General features: G+C 46.1%; 1 protein-coding gene across 1 annotated transcript in view; it reads left to right on the forward strand.

Moving 5' to 3' along the window:
- Slc22a16 (solute carrier family 22 member 16) overlaps positions 1-3,996 on the forward strand; it is a 36,464-nt gene extending 32,468 nt beyond the window's left edge. The window contains exon 8 of the mRNA XM_027402265.2: positions 3,548-3,996. Within this exon, the coding sequence (XP_027258066.1) occupies positions 3,548-3,766 (219 nt within the window). The 3' untranslated portion in view covers positions 3,767-3,996. The remainder of the gene's footprint in view (positions 1-3,547) is intronic.
- Positions 3,997-13,204: the final 9,208 nt, after the last annotated feature.

Below are 13,204 nucleotides of genomic sequence, written 5' to 3' on the forward strand. Positions count from 1 at the left end.
AAAAAAAAAAGATCAAGAATGAAAGAAATAGCCTTTCTCCCAAGACTTCTCATTAGTGGAGAGTGCAGAAGAGCTAGCATTGCCTGCCAGAGATATGGCTGCCAGGGCATGGGAGAGATCTGCTAACCCAGGCTAGCATCAAAGAGACTTCCTATAGGAAGGGACCTTGTCTGTATACAGGGGCCAGGAAGCGTTAACTGGGACTCTCTCTCTCTCTCTCTCTTTCTCTCTCTCTCTCTCTCCCTCTCTCCCTCACCCTCTCCCTCTCCCTGCTCCCCTCTCTCTTCAGGCACAAAGAATAGAAAAGCAGAGGATTGGAGGGAAAAGAGCACTGGGCACAGGTACTGTGGCTAATAGCTGTTGCACAGAGCCTGGGGAGACAGCAAACAGCCCAGAATAGCATCTTCTGTGATAACATTCAAACTACATGTGGGAAAGTCACATCCACAGTCTCTGGTGGTTCTTGGTGGCCTGGTGGGTGTCTGAGGCCAGGAAGAGTCACTGTAAGAGCTGGAGGGATCCCAGGAGAAAGAGAGACCTGTCAATACTATGTGGGCAGGGTGCCCAAAAGACAGCAAGGATGAGACCCTGTGGTGGGTGCTCCTCCACGGCTGGAGCTCAGAGATGCAGAGCCCCAGGAGCAAAGATGTTAAGGTATGGTAGGAAGAAAAAGCCTGGAGGAGACTGAAGAGCAAACAGGAGTAGTGACAGAGCTCCACAGGGCAGGGGTGGTGAGGGCAGCAGCTAGGACAGAGCAGGACAGGAACCTGTCCCTGACTGCCTGGGAAGATCAGCTTGTGGGGCCAGGAGAGCGGAGAAGGACCTGGGGACAGGGTGGGCAAGGGGCCTCAGATGCATGTACTGCTTGACAGGCTATCACGGCAGGAATGGAAGAACCTTGAACATGTCTGTCACAAGACAGTAACAGTGACAGCTGGTGTGTATGGGTAGTTTATGATGAGCCAGGCACTGTTCCCAGCTTTAAATATACCAATACCTCAGCAGTCCTGGTAGCAGGTACTGCCTTTTTATGTGTTCCTGTAGCTACATGCACAGAGGTTGATGTGTGGAGGCCAGAGGTTGTTACCAGGTGCCTTCCTCAACTATTCCCCACCTTTTAAAGACGTTTGTGGATGTGTGATGTGTGCATATGGGCATGAACACCACAGTTAGTGTGCAGAGGTCAAAGGGCAGCTTCATAGCACCAGTCCTCTCTTCCCACCTTCACATGGATCCTGGGGATTTGGCTCAGGTTGTCAGGTTTGTGTGGCGAGCACCTTTACACGCTGATCCACATTGCTGGCCCTCCACATTGTATTTTGAGACAGGGTTTTCTCACTGAACTGTGTGGTGATATATTATGTATGATTTATTAAAGCTTGCCTGAGGATTCACAAAGCAAAGTCAGCCTCAAACTATAGAAGCCAGGCACACACCTTTAATCCCAACAGCCAGAATCTAGGAGGTGGTGTTACACACCTTTAATCCTAGGGCTCAGGAATAAGAGGTAGACAGATCTCTGTGAGTTCAAGGCCACCCAGATCTACACAAGATTGATCCAGTCCTAAAGAGAAACAGGTCACACAAAGATGATCTCAGCACGTGGGATCACACGCCTTTAATCCCACCCAGCACTAGATGGGTATAAAAGATAGGAGCAGGGTCTTCAGTAGTCAGTATCAGACATTCATTTTCCAGCCACATTGAGGATAGGAAGACATTCAGTCTCAGGATTTTCCAGCCATGCTAAGGAGAGGCAGCAGGATCAGCCCTTTCAGCATGAGGTAAAGGTAAAAGCTAGTGACCCGCTACTTTGTGTCTCTGACCTTCAGCTTGAAGCTTGAACCCCCAAGCAGTCTCTGGGTCTTTTATTTTTTGTGTTACAGAAGTGGAGCTTACTGACTTGACTAGGCAATGCTCCAGGCAGGGATCCCGCTGTCTCCAGTTCCCCTGTGCTGGAATGATGGGTGCATGCTGTCCCACCTGGCTTTTTTTTTTTTTTTTTTTTTTCTTAATGTGTGTGCTTGGGATCCCCTCAAGTCCTCAAGCTTTTGCAGCAGGCATTATTGATTGAGCTCTTTCCCCAGCCCCAGTGGACGCTGTTCTGAGTTCCATCTTATAGATTAGGAAACTAAGAAGCCAAGATATTAAGTAGCTTACGAAAGATCACAGGGATGCTGAGTGACAAGAACCCAAGCAGAGTGGGTACGTGGGTTATAATGGCTTAAGATTGGTTTCTACTGAGGGAGACAACCACCAGGAAGGAGGGGGGTCTACTGGAGAGGGTGACAAAGGTGGCTGAGGGGTAAGTGACTAAAGAGCCTAACTAGAACAGATAGATTTGTCGGAGCAGGAGGATTGAGGGGTGGAGGCCTGTGGGGTGTTTTGAAGTTTGTGGGGTGGTGGGAGCTGGTCAGGGCAGCAGGGTGGAGGAAGAATTGGGGACTTGGGTGGTCTACTGCCTGCCTAGCAATTATTGCTACATGGCATGGTGAGGAAGTGTGCCTGGAATCCCAGAGTTCTGGAGGTGCAGGCAGGAGGATTATGAATTTGAGGCTAGCCTAGGCTGCACAGTGAGATTTTCTAGGAAGTCAGATGCACACTTCCTCACCATGCAGTGTGGCAATTTCATTTTTGCTTTGTCTCCCCAATCTCTGTAGGCTCTGACTCATTAAAGTTTCATTTATTTATTTGTCCCTCTTCTTGATCATTTACTGGTGTGATGGCTAAAAAGACTTCTTGGTGCCTACTACCTGTTTGTCCCTGGAATATAAGTTCTCAGTAACTCTGACTCAGTGACCCCCCACACACACACACCCAGAGATGTAGCCATGGCCATCTACATATTATGTTATGGCTAACTGATTTTGGGCTCTGTAACCTGCTTATGGAGACATTCGGGTTGCCTTGACTACCTAATCTTAGCAGAGTAAAACAGCTCATGGCTGGATTGTGTGGATACTCAAGGTCTTCTTGTGTTTGTCTCTTTTAAAAGTCCTCCCCGCCCTCAACCCCACCCCACTTCTCATGGGGATCTCAAGTTTGGCTCAGAGACTGCAGTCCTGCTAGCAGTAATCAATACACCCTTTAATTATAGTTGGATTGGGTCTGTGGTCTTTTCCCAGGGGTCAGGAACTCCATAATACTGGAAGATACCATATACTAGTCCCTGGAACATGGACAGGGCTGATGAACCTGGTTTCTCTACACTCTGGGGTCTAGAAACAATGCGGGGCCTTTTTTTTTTTTGTATGTCGAGCCTCCAAGGGAAATAATGCAGCAGGAGCTGGCACTCCTTGGCTAGATGTCCCTTCAGTGGTTTGTGACTGAGTGAATTGAGATTAAGCCTCGATGGTGCTAAAATGAACTACCCTGGCACAAACAACGTAAAGACCTCAGCAAGGAACAAACACACTAATTTCTAACGTCAATCCAAACTCTATTGCCCTCGGAAAAAAGGGTTCAGTGAGTTCTTATTCTCTGAAGGGTTCATTTCTTTTGTGTGTGTCACTTACTATTATTGTTATTTTTTAAACATTTCTTCTAGATTTTATTTGGGATCCTGGCCATACTGAGTGGACTGTTGTCACTGAGTCTTCCAGAAACCCGCAACAAACCATTGGCATCTACTTTGGAGACAACTCAACGGCGGGTGTGGGTGCAGGTGCCAGAGAACAAGGATAGTTTAGGGGAAGCCCCTTCTGAAGCCGAGATGGGTGGTCCAGGCAGAGCCCCTCCCACCGCGGAGCCTGGTAGTCCGGGCTAAGCCCCTCCCACAGCTGAGAACACTGAGACACGGAAATGACTAACCTGGGAGATCCTGATTGTGATGAGTCGCCCATGGCACCCAGGACTTGGGACGTTGCCAGGGGTGACTTTCTTCTGTTAGAGAGATGTTAATCGGACCTCCCACAAGTTATTTATGTATCTGCATAAAAATGTTGTGAGAAAGTTTTAAACAAGTGTTTTGTAAAGGTCAATGAAATAAAAAACCAGTATGAGAATTCTAATTCTTTTTAAGCTCTGGGTTGTTACTTTTTTGTCCATCGTTTACTTTTCTTTGTGTTGGTTTCCCTCACCGCCCCTTGCCTTGCTAAGGCACAGGTTTCAGGGATACTGGAGGCACAGGTTTCAGGGATACTGGGTGTTTCTATGGGTACCAGTGCTCCGGAACCTTCCCTCCCCAACACTTCCATCTAGGAAGGGGGCATGTGAGAATTTCTCTTTCTTCTTGGTTCCCCATCATTACCTCTCTTCTTTCCTTTCTTTTTGATTTTATTTTTAAGTCTTCAGGTTTTAAAAGTTTATTTTATTCTTTTTAAAATAATCTTATTTTACGTACCAATCCCAGTTCCTTCTCCCTCCTGTCCTCCCTCCCCTGTCACCATCTTTTTGTTTTTGTTTTTTTTTTAAGGACAGAGTATCACACTATAGCCTATGCTGGTTCCAAGCTTATAATCCTTTTGCCTCAGCCTTCTGAGTGCTGACAGTAGGAGAATGACCCACCACACACCAGGCTTATGAGTGTTTGGTTTGTTTGTTTGTTTGTTTTACATAGCACCTTGAAAACTCTGATGTGCTTTCTTTGTGAGTCCTTTGCTAAAGGATGTTTGCCTTTAGGACGAAATCATAAGAAACCAGAATTACAAAAGGATGTCTTGCTTTCCAGTGCACTTGAAGGTGCAAACCAGCAAGCTCAGCGGTGGCCCAGTTACATCTGCTAGGGGCCAGGAAACAAGATTTTAGTCTGATCTTCTCTTCCCAAGTTTACTAAGTTCTGGCTGTAGGTTTATTGGACAGCACAGAGAAACGCTGGCATGTTAGCACATTGTGTGCATGGTGCAGTTAACACAGCATTCAGGGAGACTGACTTTAACTCATATGTCTTCCTGTTTCTTAAGGGAACATATATGGAGGCTGACAGAGTCTCAGCAGTTAAGAACACTCACTGCTCTAGCAGAATGGCTGGGTTCAGTTCCCAGCACTCACAACGCTGCTAACAACCATCTGGAACTCAAATTCCAGAGGACCTGATGCTCTCATTCCATCTCCGTGGGTACTGCATGCAAGCGGTGCATGGGAAGACATGGAGGCAAAACAGCCATACATGTAAGATAGAAATCAATACACCTTTAAAAGAATTCTCATTAAAAATAATTTTTAAATTTATCTTATTTTTATTTACGAAAAATTGTCTCTTAACCTCACTTTAAACTAAGGTCTTTTGAAAATAGTTTAACCTTTGTAAAATAAAAGGTAAAATAAACAAAAAATGTTTTCTCCTCTTATGAAACAGGCAAAATAAAACACACAGGGACAAGGAGAGAGAAGAGCGTCTCAGGGTTTCCACTGCTGTGATAAAAATGCCAGGACCAAGAGTAACTTGGGGAAGGGAAATCCTGTTTAGAGGTCCTGCTTGGGTCAGAGTGGTCAGAGTGACCACTCTGGGTTTAAGTAAGAGGGAGGCGCGCACACAGGCCCCTTTTCTCTCTTCCACCTGGCTGAGCAAACAAGGAGGCAGTTTGTGCAAACCTGGTCACTGGCTACCTTGCATGAGTACTATCACTTAATAAACTACCTGTTATCTATCTAGTTCTGACTCCACATTGCATTCGGCTTTAGGGTTTGTTTCAGCTTACAGTTCCCAGTCACTGAGGGAAGTCAGGGCAGAAATTTGTAGGCAGGAGCTGATGCAGAGACCACCGAGGGGTGCTGCTTACTGGCTGGCTCCCCAAGGCTTCCTCAGCCTGGTTTCTTACAGAACCTAGGACCTCCTGCCCAGGGATGTCACCTCCTGCAATGGGCTGGGCCCTCCCCATCAATCACTAATTAAGAAAATGCTGCAGCTTGATCTTACAGAGGTATTTTCTCAGTTGAGGCTCCCTCCTTTCAGATGACTCCAACTTGTGTCAAACTGACAAAACTAGCCAGCACACTGTTTGCCTGAGTTATCTTTTAATGCCTCTTAATGAAATATAATTTCACTCAAAAAGGTCTTGGATATTTTTGATTATATATGTTATATGAAATTTAATTGTATATATAAATTATTTATATATTATTGTTTCAGAATTTCACATGTACTTAGGATATGTTTTGATTAGACCCAACCCGTCACCCCCCTAACTCTTCCCCTAAGCCCTGCACCAGTTTTCCTTCTCAACTTCACTTCTTTTGTTAAACCCACTGAGTTCACATCCTGCTCCAGGTATGTGCACATACTCCATCTACTGGAGCAGGGGTAGCCTGTCAGGGCCTGCATTCTGGAGGGAAATGTGCTCTGCCTCTCACTGCAGCTGTCAATTGCCAACAGCTCCTCAGCCAGAGGTGAAACTTCAAAAGCCCCTCTCCCATGCTCGCAGGGTGGTTTTGGGCAGCTTGGTCTTGTGCAAATCTTGTGTATGCAGCTACAGTCATTTTGAGTATGAGTATGCAATGGCCTTGTTATGTCCAGAAAACACTGTTTTTTAGTGGCCATCTGCTACCCCTGGCTCTTACAATCTTTCTTCACTCTCTTAAAGATAGTCTCTAAGCCTTGGGGAAAAAAGATGTGATGTATGTATTTTCCAGTTAGGGCTGAGCGAGGGCAAAGGGCAGATGCATGTGGGGGGGGGCAGGTAGCTGGGGAGATGGGTGGGATCATGACACATGTTGTGAGGGCCTCAGGGAATCAGTGAAAGTCAATTAAAAAAAGAAAGAGTAACCCATGGCTGGGACTGGGCTTTTTGTGTAGCAGTCTATGATGTCTGAGAAGGGCGTTACCCACCCCTGAGTGAGGAACTCAGTTTAAACTCTGAATGAATTGCATGTATGTGTTTAATGAGACGTCTACAGTAGTCAGTTTCCATATGACTTTTCCCAAGGTCTTTAGTGTGAGTTTCTGCTCTGTATCCCTTTGTATTCCCTGTCCTCCTGACTGCTACCTCACTTAGCCTCTGTTGCCCTCTTTCCTTCTTTGCATCATCTGTGTCTGTGCCCCTCCCTTGAAATACCCCCAATGGCTCCTACTTTCCCAGCCTCTGTGACTGCTCCAACTTAAAAACATCTAAAGATTCAAAGATGGAATCCACTTCAAGTTGCTGGCACAGATAAGGACTGTCTGAATCAGACTCCAGCCGTACAGGAATCGGCACCAACAATTGGCAAATGGGACCTTGTGAGACCAAAAGCTTCTGTGTAGCAAAGGGCACCATCATGAAGTGAAAAGGCAGACTAAAGGAGGGGAAATGTTTGCCAGTCATGCATCCGATGGAGTGTTAGTCTCTAGATCATGCAAAAGGACTCTCAACATCAAGAGGACAGCCCAGTTTTTAAAAATGGGCCATGTAACTAAATAGTTCCCCAAAGAAGTATAATCAGCTAAAAAACTATTCTTAAAAATATTCAGCATTCATAGCCATAAGGGAAGTGAAAACTTAAAATCACTTTGAGATTTCATCTTACCCCAATCAGAATGGCTAAAATTAAAAACAAACACCCCCCCCCCTAATGATAAGTCTTTTCGCCAGCCGCAGAGTTCTGATGCCACATTAGGGCCCCCAAATAACACACAGAAATTAATATTAGTTACAGTGCTGCTGGCCGATGACTAGGATTTCTTATTTGCTAGCTCAGTCTTTTTTTTTTTTTTTTTTAAGATTTTATTTATTTATTATGTCTTCTGCCAGCAGAGGGCACCAGATCTCATTCAAAGTGGCTGTGAGCCACCATGTGGTTGCTGGGAATTGAACTCAGGACCTCTGGAAGAACAGTCAGTGCTCTTAACCGATGAGCCATCTCTCCAGTCCAAGCTAGCTCATTATTAATTATCAACCATAACTACCTATCTATATATTTTTATAAGGACTTATCTTACTGAGGATGCTGGCCTTATGCACTGGCCTTCCTGGGATCACATGGCGACTCCCTCTACTACATTTCCCAGAATCATCCTCCTCTCCTAGTCCTGCCTATCTTTTTGTTGTTGTTGTTGTTGTTTTGTTTTTCGAGGCAGGGTTTCTCTGTGTAGCTTTGGAGCCTGTCCTGGAATTCTCTCTGTAGACCAGGCTGGCCTCTGCCTCCTAAGTGCTTGGATTAAAGGTGTACACCACCAACGCCCGGCCAGTCCTGCCTATCTTGCTTCCCTATTTGGCAACAGTACTTTATTTATCAACCAATAAGACAAACATATACACAGATGGACCTCCCCCATCACCACCACCCCCAGCCCTATCATCCTAAACAAAACAAAAAACGAGTAACAACAAATGCTGTCACAGACACAGGGAAAGGGAGATACACAGACACACACAGACACACACACACACACACACACACACACACACACACACACACACATACAGACACACACACACACACACACACACACACACACACACACACTCACTCACCATTGGTGGGAGTGTAAAATGGTGGGCCATTGCTGAAATCAGCATGAATGGCTCTCAGAAAGCTAGATAGAGACCTGACATAGGACCCAGCTATTCTACTTTGGGCATACCCTCAGGGGAGTATCTTACTGGAGAGATACTCATCTATGTTCACTGCCACTCCAGTCACAATCAGCAGGGAACAGCCTGTTCATCAGTTGATAAATGGACGATGAAAATGTGGTACATGTACACACTGGAATTTTATTTTTCCTTAAAATATAAAGTTTGCAGGAAAAGGAATGGAGTTGGGAATAGTAATATTTAGTTATATTTATTCCTAGATGTTAATTTTCGTGACAACTAAAACTGCCCAGGTTTCTAATGTTGGCATTTCTAACTGCACATAGCTGATGGAAAATAATTTTATCAGTTTTATTTATTTATTTTGTCTATTGAGACAGAGTTAAATGTAGCCCAGGCTGGCTTCAAGCTCTATAAGCAGCTGAGGATGGCCTTGAACTCATGATCCTGCCTCCACCTCCCATGCACTATATTATAGGCACGTCTGGAGGGAATTAGATTAATTTTTATATGTTAACCTTATATTTAGCAACTTTGATAAGTATTTTTAATTAAGAAGAAGATAATTTTATTTAATAGAGAATTCAGGTCTTTCATTATAGAAGTTCACAAATATTCATCAAACATTAAGTCTTCATTCTTTTACTTTGTTGCATGGGCATCTTCCTTCGTTCGTTCGTTCATTCCTTCCTTCCTACCTTCCTCCCTCCCTCCCTTTCTTTCCTTCCTTCCTTCCTTCCTTCCTTCCTTCCTTCCTTCCTTCCTTTCTCTTTCTTTGTCCCTTCCTCCCTCCCTTTCTTTCTTTTCATTTTTTTAAGCATTTTGAGAGTTTTTTTCTTTCTGTGCAGTCCTGGCTTTCCTCAATCATATGCCTCTGCCTCCCAAGTGCTGGGTTTAAAGTCGTGTGCCACCATGCATGACTTAGACATTTCTTAAATTTTCATTTTATACAACAAAATAAAATATGTTGTCTCTGTAATACTTGGAAGCACATCAGCTCCATGCCCGTTATAATTAAGGAACCAGCTGCTCATTTCTGCAGCCATAACAGTCTAACACATGCTTGCCTGACCTTGTCTTGGTCACTAGGAGGTCAGATGCCTGCCACATGGCAAGGAACCAATCAGAAGTTACCTGGTGGTGCTATGCTTTTCGGCTCTGGGTGTGCTTTACAGACAAGTGCACAGCAATGGCATGCAGAGCATAGCAATCGCCCTGGGAGGGCCTATGGGCCATAACAACCAGTTGACCAATCAACACAGGGCAAACCCTCCAAGCCTGGAGGCACACCAATCCTGAGCACCTGTAAAACACGCACAGTGGATCTCTTCAGATGGCCCCTCACTCACAATGTGCCTTAAATGGTTTTCACATCAGTTTATCAGATGACATTGCTACTGCCCTATATGAAGAAAATAAAGGGCTTTTAGTGTTGTGAGTGCTTTTTTTTCTTGATTTTTAAAGGAAAGTAGAGTCCCGGCCAGGGTAGGGGAAGGAGCCCACTACTTACCTTCCTTCCATAGCCTCAGTTGGTTTGGAATCCCAACACTTCCACAGGCTGCTCCTGTACACACCTCCTGTGTAGTTCCCCCTCTGTCCTCAGAGGACACTCACTCTGTCCTCAGTAGCTCCCTCTCTTTGGTTGGGCAATACTCTTTGTGGTTCACTGTGCAGTTTCTGGCCTCTGCCCACAGTCACACCATCCCCCACTTGATATCCCTTCCTTTCCTTTGTTCATCTGGTCTGGGTGGTCCTTGAGGTCTTCCTACATTCCTTCTCCACCCCTGAGCTTGCACAGCACACACATTTGTTTATTAGAGACCTGTCATACCCTACCTGATATTAGTGGGAGACAAAAAGCATCTCAGAATTCCTTAAGTCTCTTAAAGCCTTTGCAGTATCCCTTAACAGAGGGACTGAATTGTAAGCATTTCCTGATTCTATAGCCATGCTTGATAAAATATGGGTATCTCTAGGGTACCATGAGGAAAGATAAAATATGGGTATCTAAAATAGGGTACCATGCAGGCTACACTTGGCTTTTATTCTCAGTTCCAATAGTTCCTAAAACCCCTTAGAATCTGGAGTGAGAGGAGTATCTCTTGTGTAGGGCTGCACTGACTTATGAGGTCCTCCTTCATGAAAGAGCCTGGGCATGGGAAAGACCAAGGCATGATTAGAAGGTAGACTCTCAGCATCCTCCCTTGGTCTCCAGGAAAGGGAGAACCGAACCCCAACGACCAAAGCTGTAGCCAATCACATCTACACAAGAATCTGAGGAGACGGGGTCAGCAGCTTCCTCCGGCTCTCCCTCTACAGCCTTTATACCAGATTGAGCCCCTGCATTCTGTGAGGCGTGCAGTGACCCTGATGTGGGCACTGCAGGACCCCAGATTTGTGGTGCTACTGATAGGTCTGAAGCACAGAGCACAATCTGAGGTTTGAGATTGGCATCTGAGATGTGGCAAGGGGCAAGCAAGTCTCAGGGACCGGGCCCTCAACCTGTGGCCTCTGGTGCCATCTCCAGGTAGAAGGTGCCAGACTGAATTGAACTGGATGAGAGGTCTGCTGGAGATTCTGCTGAATTGGTTGCTGGGTGTGTGTGTGTGTGTGTAGAAAAAAGCAGAAGTGCTTCACTGGAACTATGGGCACTGAAAGGGAACGCACCATCTACCCCTCTCTGGACTGCCTGCCATAGCATCTTACTTAGCTGAGCTCATCACAGGCCTAGGCAGCTTACAAAGGGAGTCTTCTTTCTCACCATTTTCAGGCAGGGAAACAGACTTAGAAGTCAGCTGACTGGCTCAAGATAAGACAGGGAGAACGCCTCATCTGGTTGAGAGGGCGAGCCCAGAGTCTGCTCCTCGGACTGGCCTCTATCACACAAGGGACCGTGGTCCTATCCTCACTATCTCGGAGCTTCCGTTTATTCATCTACAGAGTGAGGAGAGTACAATAGCGCCTCGCTCATCTCAGGATAGCAGTTTTACATGGTGTCACATGCAGGGGTAAAGCTAAATCTGTTAATATATCAGTATAGTTAGTATTATTATATTGAATATTATTTGGGCTGGAGAAGTGGCTCAGCAGTTAAGAACACTTACTTGTTGCTCTGCCAGTGGGCCAGAGTTTGATTGGCAGCACCTATGTGGATCAGGTGGCTGCACAACCTCCCATGACTCCAGCTCCAGGGGATCTGATGCTCTCTTCTGGCCTCAGTGGGCACTGCACTCATCTTACACCTATCCCCCACAGACCACAGCAATTTAAATATAAAATAAATCTTTAATTTGTATCATTATAATTACCGTGACACATCAGATCGCTTCTCTGGAAACAAACAACTCTGAAATGATCAGTGCTTTGCACACAGTTGACACTCAGCTTCCCTGCTATAAATTTCTACTTCCCCCTTACTTATTTTCTGAATATTTTCCCGCCGTCATCAGGGCTGTCTATCAGTCATTGAAGCTATCAACAGCATTTCACTGCCTCGCATTCTGCTCATCCCACCCTCTGCGGATGCCCACCACAGCCAGGTGCCTAATGGGAGATGGCAGATAACTCTGGACAGCACAACGAGGAAACAGGTGTTTGGTTCTAGCTGGAACTTTTTGGAAGCCAGCTGGGCCAACGTTATTTACCACACAGACAGATCAGCTGGAGAAACTCCAGGCTAGTGGCGAGTTGAAGTGTTTGGAAGCCGGACAAAGACGGGCCACGGCGAATGAACCTTCTCTTGCAGGCTGGGCAGAGATGTGGGTCCACAGAGCTTGCGAGCTCCTCTCTCCCGGGCAGAGGCAGACACAGCTGATTGGGCCAATGGAGACTCAGCTTAGAGAGAACGCCCTTAATAATTTCCCCAATGGGAAGAAGTTTTGTTTTCCCTGTCTCTGAGGAAACCAGGCTAACCGGTCACTGGAAAACAAGTGTTGGTGCCAGGGGCTCCCGGGGACACAAGACTGCCTTCTCAGAGACAGGTATTTGCATTCTGTTTTTGGCTCAGGAGTCATTCTGTCTGCACCCTGGGAGTTTGGGGGTGTGTCTTGGTGGGATTGGGCCCAGAGACTGACTGGTCACACCAGGATCCTTCCTATCTTTCTGGCTCTCCTTCCCCCACCTGGCAGCTGGCTATTCTTAGCCACAGATTGCTTTTGCCCTTGTGTTAACTTATTAGAGCTACGGAGAAAGCTCCTGGGCAGGCAAAGTCACTATGACATGTTGGGGCTAGTAAGGGCATGGCTGGCTGTCTATTACACCCCTGGGAACATGTCCAGGACTTCCCTCCTCTGGCCTTCCCCACTGGACGGTCCTCTGCCTGAAACCCTTCTCTTGTTTCCCCTCCACTCTGACAGTCTAGTCTCAGCTCAGAAACGCACACATAACTCAGTGATAGAAACAGCACACATTACCCTGGAAAGGCTGCAGAGGCTCATAGGGAGTCTCTCGGAGTGAAGGAGGAGGCAGAGAACCACCCAGAGCCAGACCTCGTGACTACCATGGCTGATTCCACCTGACCTGATGCCCTGGCTGTTATTCTTTTGTTTAAAAAGAAGAAAAGAGGAATGCTGAGACATGAGACATGTTGACTATAAGTTTATTATATGGCCCAGCAGAATGGGGAGACTAAGAAGAGGAAAGGAACAGGGTAAATGGCTGACTGCCATGGCCGGTCGCCATAGACAGACCGAGAGAGAGCATAGGTGGGAGAAAGAGTAGAGAGAAAGCAGGGAGTGGAAGCAGAGCGGAAA

Source organism: Cricetulus griseus, chromosome 2, assembly GCF_003668045.3.
Source record: "Cricetulus griseus strain 17A/GY chromosome 2, alternate assembly CriGri-PICRH-1.0, whole genome shotgun sequence".
Taxonomy (NCBI): domain Eukaryota; kingdom Metazoa; phylum Chordata; class Mammalia; order Rodentia; family Cricetidae; genus Cricetulus; species Cricetulus griseus.